Source organism: Brachyistius frenatus, unplaced genomic scaffold (assembly GCF_029030835.1).
Source record: "Brachyistius frenatus isolate BFR_SWC_R1_liver_20210118 unplaced genomic scaffold, ASM2903083v1 Contig_66, whole genome shotgun sequence".
Taxonomy (NCBI): domain Eukaryota; kingdom Metazoa; phylum Chordata; class Actinopteri; family Embiotocidae; genus Brachyistius; species Brachyistius frenatus.
In genome coordinates this window covers 1,085,782-1,104,155 of record NW_027210665.1, presented here as the reverse complement: position 1 = coordinate 1,104,155, position 18,374 = coordinate 1,085,782, and the positions used below count along the sequence as shown (strand labels likewise).

Genomic DNA, 18,374 nt, shown 5'->3' with positions numbered 1-18,374 from the left:
TTCTGAATCTTTGTTGTGTTTTTGGTGTATTCGTTTTTTGAGACATTTACAATCAGCCCTCGGTCTCTTAACCCTTTTTCTATGTATTATGTACGGCCTAAAAAAAACAACATACAGGTATACTGTACTGTAGAAACATGAATGAGCATATTGTTCTTCGCTTTGTATAGCAGTAAAAAAAAACAAAAAAACATGTATGCATAATCAAATGATGCGAATATCTTGTTTTCTTTTCTTCTCACTGAGTGCAGATGCGAGTGTGTGTGTGTGTGTGTGTGTGTGTGTGTGTGTGTGTGTGTGTGTGTGTGTGTGTGTGTGTGTGTGTGTGTGTGTGTGTGTGTGTGTGTGTGTGTGTGTGTGTGTGTGTGTGTGTGTGTGTGCGTTTTGACCTGCATGTGTGAGTGTGTGTGTGTGTGTGTGTCTGTGTGTGTGTGTTTTTTAAATGCATAGGCTAACCCTAGATAAAATATGTAAATGAGGGTGTGACCAAGCTCACTGTAAATAAATTATTTCATGTGTACTTTTACGTGTATGACACTAATTCACAATATATGACCATAAAATAAACAACACGTATGTAACCAGTTGAACACGCTGAAGGGTCCTGCATTATAATATCCATTTCATATAAACACTCAGGCTTTAAGAGAGCTGTCAGGACATTTTGAAGTCGGTACATTCACGCTGCATTTATTTCTCATTTCTACGCTGTGAGCAATTGACATGTTTTCACCCATTTGTCTTTATTTTTATTGACTTTTCTTGAGTGGCCTTATTTGTTTTTTTGTTTTGTTTTCGAGACACAATAGTAATCTACAGGGATCATTTCAGATCAAATGTAGCAGGTACAGCTCTTAAAACGCACGGAGGAAAAATATGAAATCGACATTGAGAGACAAATTTCTCGAGTAAGCAATTCTGAGTGAAATGTGTTGACACAGCATGCTTGGCCCGTTCCCATTTTGCATGCTTTTTAAAGCGTGGCCGTAGCACAGCCACACAGATGAATAATTGACTGATTGCTGCATAATTCAATGCTGCATTGTAAAAATTCAAGGCCCTGAAATATTTCAAGCTTTTCCTCTCGTTATTAAAAATGAGGTTAAAGTTTCAATCAACCTTGAAAGAACAATATGACACACAATGGGCAATCAATCATGAGACCGTGCTTCTCGTGGAGTTCAGGCTGACTGTCGCTGGTCCACTCCAAACTTAAACTCGCTCTGGAGTGAAAGAAACTCTGACATCACGTCCACTTTGTGCGTTTAATGACTCGATCGTTCCTTCTTCTTTGGTGAAACATCCACTCGGCTCACCTCCAATGAGCTCGTGAGACGAGGGCCGCTCACTGCTGTTCCTCAGATACTCTGTTTATTTCTCTATCTGATGCCTTTTTTTTTTTTTTTCCTGCAGTGGCGTCTGAGAGCAGAGGCCCTGCAGCTACATGTTTCATATCACTGCACATTTTGTAATAAATTAAATTCAGTACAAATATGACCATGAGGCACGAAGACTTTAAATACCAAATGTGCATTATAGATGTGTTGTTGCATTTCACTTCACTGTAGTGTGGAGAGCACATTGCTGATTGTATATTCAAGGCAATGAAAGCCTGTGTGAGCGGTGTGTTTTATTTACATGGCTTGACGTGGAGACGTGCTCATGAAGACATCATCCAGACGTGATTATTCCGCATGACCCCGCCTCCTTTTGGTTCGCCTAATGTCACATTGCACAATTTGGTGTTGTTGTGTTGTCGCCTGACAGATCTTGAAAGAAAAGGGGAAAAAAAAAAAAAATGTTAACACTTAAAGGATGGAAAAAGTTTCACAAGAGCGACGTGAAGTTGCATTTATACGCCAGCATAATTTCAGCTGCATTGTTAACCCCACCTGAGCTAATTCCTCGCTCGTCACGACGACCAGGAGGTGACCGTTTAGTGAAAGCAGTAATAGTGCACGTCTCGTGGTGCCCTGAGTCTGTTGAGAGACATTAGGAAGGTGCAGGCTGATCGTCTGATAGATAGGACTAATGTCACCTAATCAGATAGACCATTATGTATTAGCGAAACTACACAACAGTTTTATCTGACAAGGGCCAGGCCACATTACCTAAATTAACATTTTGCAAGCATGAACATGGAAGACCACAGAGGCGCGAGGAGGGCTATAGGACTGCGGCCTGCGCTTAGACATTCGGCAGTAATTATTAATTTATGATTGTCTCTGGTCTTAATGAAAATGAAAGCCAGGAAAGAGAACAGGGAGGGATAATGTGGCGTGAAATTGAGTTTCATTTGTACAGGGGCCACCTTTTAACTCTGCGCTTCTTAGGCGGAAATGGAGCCGAGCACCCCCCCCCTCTCTCCCCACTCCCCCACCTCCTTCTCTAGAGAATGTATTTCAGTGTTTTTTTTTTTATCATGCTCTCCCTCCTTTCAGTCAAAGCGTGTTCATATCCTCTTCATCCTTTTTGTGATATTTGGGGCCAACACGCCCTTTAACATCTCCATTACTCTCATAAGGCCTTTTCAAAATGACACGAGGCGCTTTGATGTCTGATAACTGTGTCAACAAGTTTCTTGAATGGAAATGTCTCCGCACGGCGCTTCTTTAATGTCAACAAGGCGACGGAGAAAGGTCTCAGACCAGGTTGGCATGAGAAAGGCTGAACAAAACGAGGAGGGATTTACACCAGACTGGATGGAGTATGAAACCCTTTTGATATAATAGACAATTACATTTTTTTTTTCTTTTTTATACAGGCACAATTCATCCCTGTGGAGGGAGGTGGAGGTGACATGCCAGTTGAAGTGATAATGGTTTAACAGCTGGAATGATGAAGGTGATAAGGGTCTTTGCACTAACTTCTATATAGGTTATCTAATGCCCTGATGGACATTTAATAATCTATATATAATTCTGACCAGCATTTAATCACTGCAGAAAGACTTTAAGGAGAAAGACACATCACTCCAGTCTGCCTTTTAATTGCGGTTACAGGCAAAGTTTCGTGCACAGGCAAAAACCATAGGCTCTCTATAAAAGTGGACGTAGCGTCAGGGTCTGGAAAATGAGGCAGAAGTGCCTTAAAGTGCAATACCACCCAGGGCCACCAGGGGCCGGCTGCAAAAAGGCTCTGGTCACAAGGGCTCAAATTCAACTTGTCTCATGATATACAAAGTCAATACATTTTCTCCGCAGGTCATAAAAGTGTTATCCGCTGAAGTCACTCCTTCTTATTCGTTTTCAGGCGGTCCATCAAAAAATAATCCCATCATTATTTAGATATTAGGCCTCAAAAGGCGTGCGTGTCCGTTTGATTGACAGGACTGTGGCGTAGTCAGGTTTCCGCGCCAGATGGGTGGGGCGTAGTGTCCTCGGAGACCGAGTCAGATCCACCCGTTGCTTCGTCACTTCGGGCTCCGCCATCGCAAAATGGCGACGGCCAAAATAACGAACGCGAGGCTTCAAAAGAGCTGTTTGATTGATTGATTTGGCAAAAACATTGACATATTATCACTTTTTAGATTGACATAGGGAACTTTTAACAGCTACACTAGCAGTGATTCAAGGTTGTTTGTCTTTCCACCAAACACGTCCAATATTTACTCTCTTTTAGCTCCGTTCTTTTGGTCGCCCCCACTTCTAAGTGAGGATGCCCCTTACAGAGCTGCGAGACTGAACCAAACCAGCGAGGTTGCAGGCGGGGAAACCCCCAGTAAACCATGAATGAAAGATGCCAGCTCAGTAGAAGTGAGTAGAACTGCAGTGTGTGCATGAGATGGACGACAGCTCTGCGTGGGTTCATTACTGAAAGCCGGTAGACGTACCAGCGACCACGAGATCCACTGTTGAAAGAAAGAACTGATTGTAGCCTCTTCATCTCATTCATACCAAGAAACAAGAAGATTTTGAAGGCAATGTTTAAAACTACCGTTCAATTGTTTGCCTGTTATCTCGGTAAATGTAAAAAGTGTGTGTGTGTGTGTGGGGGGGTAAATAATTAAAGGATAAATGCCAACAAAATAAATGTTTCTATAGAAGTTTCCGACATTGCTCTCATAATAATCCTGCAGATACTTTAGGATTTTGAAGCAGCAACTCACACGCCCTGATGCATCAACGCAACATTCGACTTTGAAGCCGCTTCGCAATCTGAAGTGGCGTCTGCAAGCTTTTGCGAAATTACTCCCAGCCAGAGCATCCAAATCGCCAGGGTTGGTTATATTAAGTCAATTACATTTTTACAATTGTGAGCGAGGGATGGTTAATTTAGTTTGACCCGAGAGCCCCCCCCCACCCCTCCCGACACTCCCCCCAGATAGCAGATGGATGAGCCGAGTGACCACAGGCGTGAGGGAGTGTGTGTCTGAGTGCGTGTGAGCCCACTGGATTAGTCTTCATTTGGTGCCTCTGTCATGAGGGAGGGGAAGACTGAGTGTTGCGTTGGAGAGCAAAGAAAACACACAGGGTCAGTAGAACACACACAAACACGAGCACACGCTATTAACCCGCCGTCGCCGCCGCCGCCGCCACCCAGCTCATCAACTTTATTTTGCAATCTTCCCTCAGAACCATTAGAATACCCTGAAGAAATGACTTTCCAATTAAAGGGGATCTAGAAGAAGAAGGTCTTCTTTTATTTATTTATTTTTTTTTATCCCGGGCTCCTGGAGTTCTTTATTCCAATAATTTAAATTGGAATTGATTTTTCAATTTACCCACTGACTGTTATGGACACAGAGCGCTCGACCAAATGGAGTTACGTTCTCAGAGTGTTTGTCAGGGCAGAGCTTGACATGTAAATTTGCACCGGCCGCCTAAACATATTTCCTCCCGTGAGAACCAATCAGGCAGGGCAACAAATTTTCGGCCTCGTGTCATTATGGCATCACGTCGGATTTTCCTCTAACAGTTTTTTTTTTTTTTTAATCCAACCGGTATGTATAATCGCATTAAGAAGTCCAGCAGGATGTTTAACAAGCAGACTAATAGTAGATTTAGTGTTTATGGGATCCTCCGCAGTCAAAGCCATTACTCAGGTCAAACTTTACTATTACGCAGCGTTTCCCACAAGCTTCTGGAGCGGGAGGAATACAGTAGGCAGGGAGCTCACATGTTTAAGTTTGACAAACTGCGCCTATGAACTCTGCAGCAACGGCACTTCCAGCTGCTTTCTAATGAGCATTTATTGTGCCTCTACTACAGCGAGCGCTTTGCCGTGCCCGCCTCAAAAAGCCAACCAGCTTCTACTTGAGCTGTTTTACAGATGCGTCTCGGAATCCGAGGCCGTTCTTCTGTGGACGAATGGTTCTGTCTTTTGCTCCTGACAGCTGTGCGGGCTTGTTGTTCGCTCTCTCCTGAGTTGTTTTAATAAAGTTGTGCTGCAGGACTAGTGAGAGAAGATTAATGGACGCACAGGAAGTGTGGCAGTTGTGAGAGGATGCAGGACAGAGCGGGCCAGCAGCCATCTGTTCCCTCTCCTTTACAGCTCTCTTAATGGAGAAGCAAACCAAACAACATGGATCTGAGCCCTGCAGACACACACACACACACACACACACACACACACACACACACACACACACACACACGCACACACGCACACGCACACACCTCTATTGCACACAGCTAAACACAAAACATCACTTTATATGACAGAGATGAGAGCTAGGCTTTTGTCATTGTATTCCCCCTTGTTGGATGCGTGCGTGCTGGCGTGTGTGTGTGTGTGTGTGTGTGTGTGTGTGTGTGTGTGTGTGTGTGTGTGTGTGTGTGTGTGTGTGTGTGTGTGTGTGTGTGTGTGTGTGTGTGTGTGTGTGTGTGTGTGTGTGTGTGTGTGCGCTTTTTTTTTTTTTTTTTTTTTTTTTCTACCTTTCAGCGAAATACAGTTGGGTGTGAGCCACGGCTGTGAGATTTAGATGAAAGACACAGCCTGGATGGAACGTGATTAAGAGATATGTTCTTGAGGCAAAACAGGACTTGGCATTTGCTGAGACAAAACCTAATCAAATTAAAGCAAAACACGGCCATTGTTGTGGAGTGTGTTCTCCGCTTGTGTCACGTTTGAAACGAAACAGTGTAGAATGGATACGGGCTCGTCTGCTGTCTGCGCAGCATCACTGGCACTGTGGTTTTATTCAGATTTACACGCAGGCACTGACTAATGACGGTTGTGCCCAATGATGCCTAAAGCACTTTATAGAGCTGTCTGGGTTATAAAAAAATGTTTACTATGATGGAGCTGAATGGCTCACTGAAAGAGTATTATTGTTTAAAAGTTATTGTTTTAGATTAATTCACTCAGCAGAATTGTTAAATTCTCCATCCCTCCGGTTCATTCTCCCATCAGTAAGTCGACTCCGGTCTTCCTTCCGTGAGTTTCCACTCTCCGCCGGTGCTCTATATTTATTATTAACCTATAATGAAATCTATCGTCCAACTGTTTCTCATTTTGTTTGTTTTGAATGAACGCAGACCATGTCACGTTAAATGACAACATGCATCGTCTCCCTCTTTTCTCCCAGTGAAGACATCTGTACGACATGATGAAGTTTCCTCTCTGAGTATCAATCCTGTAATTGAGCTCAGGGAGTGGAGACGTGATGTGCACACAGAGGAAGTGAAAGGCCTCTCTCGCTCTTCTTCTCTCATTCTGTTTCTCTTTTGCACACACACACACACACACACACACACACAACTATTCCTCTCTATACGTGCTTGTACATAAAATTTGTCAGTCAGCCCTCTTTAGATGCACATGGGCTGAAATAAGTGCATTAGCATTAGCTGCCATAATACGGCTCGCTGTTCAAGGGAGCGCCTGCACTGTGGCCTCGGCCTCTGCCGAGCAAAAGAGACACACACAAGTGGAATCTCATTGACGGCGTCTTCACGAGCTTTTTACAACACTAAATCCCGAGTGAGGCCACGTCTTTATTCACGTCTCCTCATCCGTCTCGTAATGTTGCTTTCTCATTCTGCTCCCCAAAATGCCGTGGATCGGGAGGAAACTAAAGTGAGACCGGATTAAATATTAACCCAACATGACACAGTCCCCACCGGAGCACCTATTCCACTTCGCATGATACAATTGAAGATATTCCCACATGCAATGAGCAGAAACGCTGTCGAGCACATGCTGCTTTCCAAACTCAAAATAAATCTTAAACCGATCTATTGAGAACCTGACAAGGAGGAGGCCAAGGTTTCCATACAGGCACTTAGCTGAGCACAGAGTTGGCAACAAAAAAAACAAAGAGAGATGAAGGCCTTACATTATTCATACGTGCTAATGGTGGCTGGCTGTGTGTGTGTGTGTGTGTGTGTGTGTGTGTGTGTGTGTGTGTGTGTGTGTGTGTGTGTGTGTGTGTGTGTGTGTGTGTGTGTGTGTGTGTGTGTGTGTGTGTGTGTGTGTGTGTGAATCAGCAATACAACAATCTGCTAAAATAGACACACAGCTGCAATCAAGGCCATACATTTCCTCTGCTGTTCTCTGCTAAATACAGGGTCAATTGCAGTCAGTTTAGCAGCATTTGGAACTCTTGCAGTAGATTATCTCCTTTTAATGGAGACAAAAGACAAAGTCGAAGTAGATTGCGGTTGCCAGAGGAAAAGATTACCTCTGAAAGGCAATCCTTGCTAAATATGCGTACTAAAGGAATACCTCACACAGTTTCTACTGTCCATAAGATATCATTGTACCATCTACCACAGATAAAAACAATAGCCCATGTGCTTAACCTAGTTTTGTCCGCAAAAGGAATCCATTAGTCTCATTGTGCAGCCCTTAAGCTCAGCATCACAGGGGGGAACCCACTGTTGCACCGCTACATCCACGCACATGTGCCTCTCATTTCCTACAGCAGTCCAGAAGTATCCTTCAACATCCTATTGTAAAGTTTACCATGGGAGAGGTTCAGTGTGTTTAAGTGCCCTGAGAGAAACGCTAAATGATGTAAATGCAGGCAGCTGCTTGCTGCTAATGCCGTACAGTAGACTAGGAGGCCCAGCTGAGGCTGGATGTGTACAGTATCTATATAACATTATAGGCTCTCTTTCATGTCCTTGTGCTCTCTAATGGGAACAATATGAAGACTAATGGTATAGTAAAAGTGTAGAGATCAGTGCTTCAAACCAAACTGCGGCGTATCCAGTTTGTGCTGTTCGTTTCAATTGAAAGGGGACATTATTTAACACAGTGGTTATCATATTTTTTTTTCCATACAATTTATTAGTCAATGTTTTAGGTTGGTTTGGAAGTTTGCATTCGTACAACTGTTACTTGAAGTGGCCAAACTGTTCTCATCCCAGGGTGCCGACCAGTACTGCTGTTTGAGGTGCCAACGAGCCCGTCAGAGTTAAGAAGAGATTCCAGTTTGGATTCAAAGTCACATTCCTTATGTTTCTTTGCATATGTTAGGTTAAATACTTTACATTAAAATGAAGTTACTTAACTTACTTAAAAGAAATCCGAATTGCTCTTTGCTGCCTTGTCACGGGCACGAACACCAGACTTTACACATTAAATAAATTACAAATAAATGTCACGAAAAGGTGAAATTCTCGCTGGCCAATATTCTGCATCCAAACAACGCGCACGGGCAGCAAACCAAATTTGCAACAGTTTCCAATTTTATTTATTTTTTAACTTAAAAAACAAAGGATTTTAGAAATGGCTAAAAATATATTTTTAATAGCTGCTTGTCTTGTATTTGAATTGTTAAGATAGACCGCTGTAAGAGGGAAACGTACGCTCCATTTTTTTTTTTTATTTTAAAGTAACACAGATGCTTTAACGTGACGTCATAGTGCACAACTCTCATGATACAAGCAGCAGGACTTGCAGGCAGGCAGCCGATCTGAGAGAGGAGTTTAGTTTGGAAATATTTTGCCTTCAGACCTGATGATACAGACGAGGAAGGAATATTCTTTCACATTATCCAAAAGGCGTTTATGTCGGCGTCTAGAAGCCACGGAGGCTAACAAATTCAGCAAGCTAGCAGGTGGGTAAAATAATGCAGGACATGTAAAGGTGTAACGACAGACGGAAATGATTAGGCGTTTGGGAAAATCAACATTTTCCTCATGTGTAATCAAAGTACAGAGAAAAACTCCATAAGCATTAAATTAGAATATATTAGCTTACCACCCGATGAAAAATCAACTTATGTGGCCTCAGCCATTTTTGAAAATGTCGGCAAACAGATCACAACTCATGAGCTTTCAGAATATTCAAAATTTTATGAGATGGTGCTGCCAGACCCAAATTCACCACGTTAATATCGAAGGCAGCGTCTTCCTTCTCCGTCACATGACCTCCTTCTTTAATGTGGGTAGTCATGGTGCGTATCTCTGATGCCAACAGATAACGAGAACACGCCGGGGTGGCGGCGAAACGGTGTCAGTACTGTTTGCTAACTTGTTTTACTCTCCGTTGCAACACATAGCGGTCAGGTGTTACAATGTGTGGACGCACATTTTTGTTCAACTGTAATTTGTGTCTGTTAAATTAGATAAGTTTCTCCGCTATGTTTCCATATAAATCCTTTGGCAACTGGAGCAGGACCTCCTGGACCAGAAGCACCCCTGGTTCGCTGCCGTAGGCTGTTTACTTCTGTATCAGTCTCTCTTTTTTTTTTTTTTTTTATTCATTTGCTCCAAATTGTCTTCAGCATTCCTTAAAATAATGTAACGCAAATGAACATTTAGGACACAAACTCTTGAGAAACACTTTTAATCATGATCGCGCCACGATTTGGAAAACAAATACAGCAACGCTGTCTCTGATCATCATTTGATGGCGTGCTGACACGCAAACTCTATTAAGCTGTCTTCAAATATGCAAAAATGATATGATTTTACAATGATTACATATTCACTTCCCCAGCTGGCTGGCTCCAAGCGTCTCCATTTGTCATCGACTATTGTGTCCAATTATATGATTAGCTTTGAACACTCCAGCACTTCGAGAGCTCTCGTGTGTTCTGCCGCGCAGAGTGATTCACAAACAAAGTCATTACAACATGTATTCACACATATCAAATAACAAAACAGATGGCCACTGCGCCCGCCGCCTGATTTGTTTTCCACACGAGTGGTGGAAAAAAAAAGTATTTGGTGCGAGCTGTGTTTAGTGCTGACTGTTTTTATTCCCAAAGAAGAGCAGCTGGCTGTCGCGCTGTTAGATCAGCTCCTATGAAAGACAATCTTGTTTTCATTAATTTCTCTACAACAAAGGCACTTGTTGGGAAGATTTAGAATTACAGCGGGTAAAGCTTCCGGATAATTCATCACAGGGACTTGACAGGAAACTTAATTGTTTTAAATGCCAGTTGCTGTGAGCAGTGGGGCTGGGTTTTCTTTGATGTCTAACAGGTGGGACAGATAGACGACCCTCTGATGTTTCATTTGACCTCCGACCTCTCGGTTATAAATCCACATGCAGTCCAGCGGCCAATAAACCTATCACCATGTGATGGACTGCAGTTCCCAGAATTCCATGTGAGATGGAAATCTTGTAGTCTGCCTGGTGTTATTTAGCGCAGTGTAAATCTATCCCCTTTATATCATACAGAGTGGCCACCTCTTCACCTGTGAACACTGTACAGGTCAGCCAAACACTCATTACACTTTATGCTTTTACCACTGGGTTACATTAACACAGTGTGGATGTTAAGTGGGCATGAGCTGACTTCAATTTATTACAAGTGAGCAAAAATGAACATCTTTTGAAGGAAATTCTCATTATAATGCAGTTTATTTTGTTGTTTTTCCAACTGATCACCCATAAAATACCTGTTCTGAGAATCGCTGCGGTACATGTGGTTACACCAGCGGGTGCCTTGTCTGTCTAATTGAAAGAGACACTACACAGTTACCGAGCTACACTGACTCACTGACTAATGCACTTAAGATTGTGATGCTGTGACAGACACAATAACTCAATTACTTTAACAATTGGCGGCACCAGATCAATTCTTAGCTTGGATGATGTTGGTGCAGGACACCTATCAAAAGCATCACTTTCAAACATGACTGTTGTTTTTTTTGTGTGTTTTTTTCCTTCCTTCATTTAAAGCCTCTTCTGCACAGAGACACAACTGTCAGACATTCAGTTCTAACTCATTTCTTGTCTGTCGTTTGAGGAATAAATTGAGAATAAATTGCATTGTGGCGCTTGTACCCGCAGCAGAGACCTGACATTGAAGCACCGCCTCACAGAAAAGAAAAAAAAAAGGTTTTCTCTTTTAAGCTTTAAGGTTGCTCTGAATCTCGAAAATAGCCTCCCTGACATCTCATGCGCATGTTACAGTAAATGCACTCCAAGCGACTGAATCATTTAACATCCAATCAATACCATTCACATTGCACCATAAACACACTTTAGACTGATTCCTGGTTGAGGAAGCTGGTACGACTGTCGTTAACAACTTCTGTGTGTTGTTGAGGTGGACGAATTATTTGACAGAAATTTTTTTTAAAAAAACTGCAACAAGCCGGCTGAAAGGACTGAAAATACGGAAACCAAGAAAGTATAAAGAAGCTTGAAGCGGAGCAATAGAAATCGTGAAAGATCCACTTTACAAAAAGTAAAGAAAGCAGTGCGTGGCCGTGCTCTGGCAGGTGGATGTTGCTCTAGCTGTGCCATGCTGCCATCACCTGGTCAACAAATGTACAACAGCCTCTGGGACGGTTGTGGTGTGTGTGTGTGTGTGTGTGTGTTGGAATTATGTCCTGTATCAAGTGTTTGGGCTTAAAACTCTACAGCTGCATGGCTTCATGCAACACTGCTATTATTATATTTGCACACTTCGCCTCTGCGGAAGCGCGGGGCTGCACAGGCAGAGTTAAAAGTGAAATGCTGCGACCAAACAAAATAAGCCACCCTTGTTTCCTGTCGGTTTCCCCACCGCGCAGGCTGTCGGGCCCTTTACTTTATAGTTCTCAGCTGACAGAGCGAGAAGGCTGACAAGAGTTTCAGTGTTTGTGAGATACCGTCGGCTGTGTTTTAAATGAGCGCAAGCCTTATTTCTCACCTGCACGTATCGCACCTGAGCCCCACACACACCCGTGCTTTGTCTAGCAGAGCAAAGATGCACAGAAAACATTTCAAGTCTCATGGGTGAGTCAATCAGCTCCGAACACAGATGTTTTTTTGCCACAACAGCAGCACTCCCATACTGTGAGTGTAAAAAAACAAAACAAAAAAAAAACACCTTGAAAATTAATTGCAAGTTTTGATCCTACTGATAATGAACTATGTACACGGCGATGCATTCAGTGTTTCACAGTATCAGTGTGATGCGCGGAGTGGCGGTTTGAGGGGGTGGGTGGCGTTTCATATCATTGCGCTGGTCAGGTTGCTCATTGATCTGGTGCTGCCGGTGTGTGTGTGCCGGCTCTTTCGTCTCACACTCCGGAGATAGTTCCTGTACAGAATCACGCTGATCACTCTGTCCTGAAACTGCTTGGAGACGATGTAGTACAGAATGATGTCCAAGACCGTGCTGAGGTTCATCAGGAACGTGGTGATGACGGCCCACGTGCTGAACCCGCCATCTTTGCCGTCCCCCAGCAAACGGAGCACCAAGCACACATGAAAAGGCACGAAACACACCAACACCTGGATGATCAGCGTGACGATGATCCGGATGGACTTCTGCTTCACTTTAGGTTTGAGTTTAGAGGTGCGGCCGTGGATCAGATTGTCCACAATGACGACATAGCAGCCGATCATTATACATATAGGAACCAGGAAGAAGAAGACGAGTCGCACAAAGTTGACGGCGTTGTCGCGGCGCATGTAGATGATGTCCTGCATCTTGATGCAGGTGGTGAAGTTGGAGATGCGATCGGGGTCTTCATCAGAGAAGAGCAGCGGTACGGTGCTTCCCAGAGTCATGACCCACACCCCTATATTGGCCACCACCGCCTTTGGCACGTTCCTCAGCTCCTTGCTGTGCTTTGGCTGGACGATGGCCATGTAGCGGTCGGCGCTGATCAGAGCGAACAGCCACAGAGCCATGCAGGGGTAGAAGATGGTGAGAGCCGCGCTGATGCGGCAGAAAAGATCTCCAAAGGGCCAGTAGTCCTGGTGGTGGTAAACCATCCTGAAAGGAAGCAGCAGGATGAAGGTGAGGTCGACCGCCGCCACGTTTATCATGTAGACAGTGACGGAGTTCCTCTTCTTGGTGGTCAGGGCAAACACCCATAAAGCAATGAGATTAACAGTGACTCCTATGATGAAGACCACGCTGTAGAAAATCAGGCCCGAAATGCGGTACTCCACCGGCCCCTGCTCCAGCTTCCCACCAGAGCCCACCGACATGTTGGATGAGTTTAGATCCACCTCCATACTGAAAATTACAGAAAACTGTAAGTATAAATCCCTAATTTGAACTTTTTAGTCGCTATATCCCACGTGTTTTCATGATTTGAGCATAAGACGTCAGTGTCAAAAACAGTGACGTCGAAAAACTCTTGTGCTTTTAGCGTGACCATATTAAGAAAAAAGGTATTTTGGGATCCATTTGTGTCTCTTTGAAAGCGGATCAACTCCATGAAGCTCAGAAACGTACAATCCTTCACAGAAAAGTTAAAGACGAATTCTTTACTCGCCGTTTTAACGGATGTAATTTGTCAGATGTCCGCTGTCATGAGGCGCAACAGATAATGTAACTTACGTATGAACATCATGTGTAAATAATCCTTCATTGGTCTTCATGAGTGAAATCTAAAACAGCAAAAAAGAAACATAAGAAAAATGTTTGAAACTGTGATTTTTCCTCGCAGCACAGTCAAAGGCTCTGTGTTTGGCAGAAAATATTTACCAATCAGGTTTCGGGCTGAGACATTGTGGTTGAAATGGCCAGCGGCTGCTTCTAAATATCTGTATTTTACAGTTTGCAGAACCTGCCGCTTGATAATTTGAATACTTATTTTTAAAAACTGTGCAGCTGCAGTGTGAAAAACACAGAGGAAGACAAACAGCACGTCTGTCTCGTTGTGCCTTTCCAATATTAAAAAAAGAAGGTACAAACAAGCAAACAAATAAAACAAAAGCAAACGTACGCAATAACTGTACACTATGGGTAGAGTAAAATAAATGTGGAAGTGAGGTATTTTTATCAAAGAGAAACTGATTCTGTATCCTGATAAGAAATCATGTGACTTCAGTGTTTAAAATGTCAGCATTCACTTTTTTTTTCTTTTTTTTTGGTACTGTACTGTCTCCATTGTGATGTTAATCATTGGATACCTTTTAAAATAAAGGGGGGGGGGAAATAATGACTTTAAAGCTGCCGAATAAAACAAATAGGTAATTTAAATCATTTAGAGGTCAAACACACGTACAGCAAATAGCTATAAAACACATCTGCCAGCTTTACTCCCTCCTCCCCGAGTTAAACATGTAACAGATCAGGTAGCTTCGCCTGGACAGTAAAAGTCGGCACTTACCACGGAAATCAGACAAACATCTTGCACCAACAGGTTCATGAAGTGAAAGGGACTTCATGACGATTTATCTGAAGCCTCGGCTCTGACAGCCTAAAAAACGGGGAAGTGACTGCTCTTTCAAAATGTGATGGAAACGGTGGCGAGCCTGAGAAGTGTAAAGCCCCCATCACTTCCTGTGTGAGGCATTTTTGTACTTTAGATTCCTTTACAGTATCTACGTAGTTGGAACACAAAGGGCTACAGCGTTCCACAGTCTGCAATTACACCCCCTTAAAGAAAATGATGTGCCATTAGAAGTGGGAGTGTGTTTGGCAGGCAGAGAGATGGCAGATTTAGGGCGAGTTATTGATTGGAAAAGTGGGGTCTGTCACAGCACATTAGTTCTCAGGGGAGTAATCCACAGCAGGTTGCTGTGAGAAGCATCTGCTGCTGGAGAGAAGTAATTAAAAACAGGATGTTGAGGCAGTTGCCATATAAACAGGAAATAAGACGGTGGTAATAGACACTTCACGCTGATGCTGTGAGATGGTTTTACACCACATCGACTTAATGGATGCAAAGCGCATACCTCAGGTGAAACGCTCAAGGTCAGTCTGGACCCGGATTGAATACAGATTAATGTGTGTGATTAATATGTGTGTGTGTGTGAGAGAGCTGGTAACAACTATGAATTAGGACATTTGGCTTTAAAGAACATTGTGCAATCAAAACTTCTTCCCCTGATCGCCCTCTTTCCATTCCTGTTACAGATTTTGAAACTGGCAGCGTACTTTCCCACGGCTTAAAACTCGTCTCATTTGTGTTTGATTTGACCTCCATAATCTGTTGCCACATATTTGACAATGTTGATTTCTCAGCTCTGATTCAAAACTCACACGCTCGTGCATGATTTTTATTGCACAGTTCTTATATGAAAGCTGCTCATTTAGTCTAATTCTTATTCCTGGGAAATAATTATCTATCGGCTTGTCCTCTTGATGTGTCTAAAAAATCTCATACCAGATGGTACTTTGTGTTCATTACAATATGTTGTTATGACAACAGTCTGTGTGATATTTTCCTCTCTTTGATACTTGTCATGTGGCTGCCTCAGTAAGTATTCCACTCTATGATATATGCTTTATGATAAACATTATATTATACTTACTATTTAGATATCTATACAGCGTCAAATGTTTTTTTTTTTAATCCCCTCTCTTCAACTATATAATTTATACTCCATACATATCCTGCAAATCTTAACATTTAAAAGTCAAATGAAAATATTCATTATAAAGACGAATAGATCCTCTTTTATTGTGCTGGTCAACATTTCAAGTGGATTATCTGTGAAAAGCTCTTTTCACCGTATTACCTGTTTCACACTGTCCTCTAGAGGCAGAAAAGAAATACTGCACAACTATCAGTCTGTGTACATTAATGATAATTGTTAGAATAATGTATTTCTTGATATCGGCTAAGAAATAAATGTACTACAAACATTTGATCATTTTCATCTGTGAAAAATTCCTTAATTGCTGTAAGGTTTTTCAAACTCTGTTTACATATTTAGAGAGACAGTGGTGCAAAATGATCTTGTGGAAAGGATGCGCTGGGAAGACTTGTAAGCACATTTCAATGGGGGAACAGACTTCAACACAAAACTGCATTTGTTCTGCACAAAATCGCATTTCTCCATTAGTAGATCATGTAATAAACATTTGTGAACGTTTTGAAATTTCTCTCTATAACAGCCCTCCTGTGATCCTGAAAGATGAACGGATATTCCTAATGGGTAAATCACATTTATGGAATAGAAAAGCATAAATTCATATCTCAATCATCTTTTTATTTGTCGATTTGTCTCTTTGTCTCTCTGTCTCTCTTTTGTCACCTCTTTATTGTCCTCTCTGTCTCTCTTTTGTCACCTCTTCATTGTCCTCTCTGTCTTTTCGTCTTTCTTTGTCCCGAAGATGATCAGATTGTAGATGAAAAAAAGGTGTGAATAAGCAGTTGGCAATAATATGTGTGAAATGTGTTTCAAGTAAAACTAAAATAAAGCGTATGAAGAGTTTAAAATGCTAATAAATATTGTCAGGGGTTCAGTATGTCCGTTTTACCTGTTGTTTTGTTTTTTCTTGATGTTCCTCCCTCTACCTACCTGTGGTCACCTGTGTCTGTCTTCTTGTTAATCCCTGTGTTACTCCCTGCGCCCACCAGAGGTCCTCAGTCTGTCTGTCTCTCCCTGCCACGCAGGTCTGCTCTCAGTTCCCCATCAGCCCAGCTGTATATATTCTTTCTGTGTCTGCGCCCTGTTTCTCAGTCTGTTTTAATTTGTGTCCGTTGTCATGCCTGTTCATCGCCCAATCTTCCGTCTCTGCTTTTTGAAATCTGGTTGATCAGCTTTTCTCTACGTTTTTTTTTTTCACCCCCGGCCTGTTCACTCGCTTTGTTTATTTAACATTGTCTTCAGATTATTTTCTGTTCTTTAAAAAGAAAAACTTTTTTTTTTTTTTTTTTAAACAGCCCTGCTTGGTTCACTAATATTGACCTTTCACAGTTCCTCTTTTTTTGGGTGAAACTACACTCAGCTCTATGAACATACAGTCGATCAGGCATCGACACTACTGACTCTACTTTCTGCTGTAATGTAAACATCAATGTCGGACTGCGAACAATATCTGTGTGACAATATTAATCAAATAGGCTTAATCATTCACATAGACCTAACCTGATGAAGAGAGAGGCCTAAAATGACAGACAACCTTTATTTTATATATATATATATATATATATAGATACATTTGATTTTCTTTGGTACTGATAACATTTGGAAAATGCTTGTTAACACTCCACAACCTACAAAATATCACACAATAATTACTCATAAGTTTTTCCTTTTTAGCATTGTCAACAGATTCAAGGACTTTGGTGTTACATGACATTTCATTTAGCTGACGCTTTTATCCAAAGCGACTTACAATAAGTGCATTTCAACCATGAGGGTACAAATTCAGAGCAGCAACAATTAAGAAAGTACAATTTTCTTCAAGATAGCCAAACTACAAAATGCTATCAGTAAGTGCCATTTTAAGCGCTACTAAAGTTCTACTATTCAAGGTAAAGTCGGAAGAGGTGTGTTTTTAGTTTGCAGCGGAAGATGTACAGAGTTTCCGCTGTACTGATGTCGGTGGGGAGCTCATTCCACCATTTAGGAGCCAAGACAGCAAACAGTCGTGATTTTGTAGAGGGTTTAGCTCGCAGCGAGGGAGCGACCAGCCGATTGGCAGATGCAGAGCGGAGTGAACGGGCTGGGGTGTAAGGTTGGACCATGTCCTGGATGTAGACTGGACCCGATCTGTTCGCAGCACGGTACGCAAGTACCAATGTTTGGAAACGGATGCGGGCGGCTACTGGTAACCAGTGAAGGGAGCGGAGGATGAGGAGGAGGAGGAGGAGGAGGAGCGGAGTAGTGGGAGTGAATTTAGGAGGTCAAAGACCAGTCGAGCTGCGGCATTCTGGACGACCTGCAGAGGTCGGAAGGCACTAACAGGTAGACCTGCCAGGAGGGAGTTACAGTAGTCTAGACGTGAGATGACCAGAACCTGGACCAGAACCTGGACCAGAACCTGCGCTGCCTTCTGAGTGAGAAGAGGACGTATTCTCCTGATGTTGTGCAGCATGTATCTACAGGAACGTGTTGTTGCAGTGATGTTGGCAGTAAGAGAGAGTTGACTGTCGAGTGTCACGCCGAGGTTCCTAACAGTCAGGGTCGGGGATAACACAGAGTTGTCCAAGGTAGTAGTCAGGTGGGAGAGTCTTTTGCTGGAAGGAAGAGCAGTTCAGTCTTGTCGAGGTTAATTTTCAGGTGGTGTGAGGACATCCACTGAGAGATGTCCCTCAGACGGGCAGAGATTGGTGCTGCTACCTGTG

General features: G+C 42.7%; 1 protein-coding gene across 1 annotated transcript; it reads right to left on the bottom strand.

Moving 5' to 3' along the window:
• Positions 1 to 10,742: 10,742 nt before the first annotated feature.
• On the bottom strand, positions 10,743 to 14,580 carry gpr18 (G protein-coupled receptor 18). The gene is made up of 3 exons (XM_069706935.1): positions 14,463 to 14,580; positions 13,688 to 13,737; positions 10,743 to 13,360 (listed from the first exon to the last, which is right to left on the bottom strand). The coding sequence occupies exons 1-3, from the start codon at positions 14,499 to 14,501 to the stop codon at positions 12,343 to 12,345; spliced, it is 1,107 nt and encodes a 368-aa protein (XP_069563036.1). The 5' UTR covers positions 14,502 to 14,580; the 3' UTR covers positions 10,743 to 12,342.
• Positions 14,581 to 18,374: the final 3,794 nt, after the last annotated feature.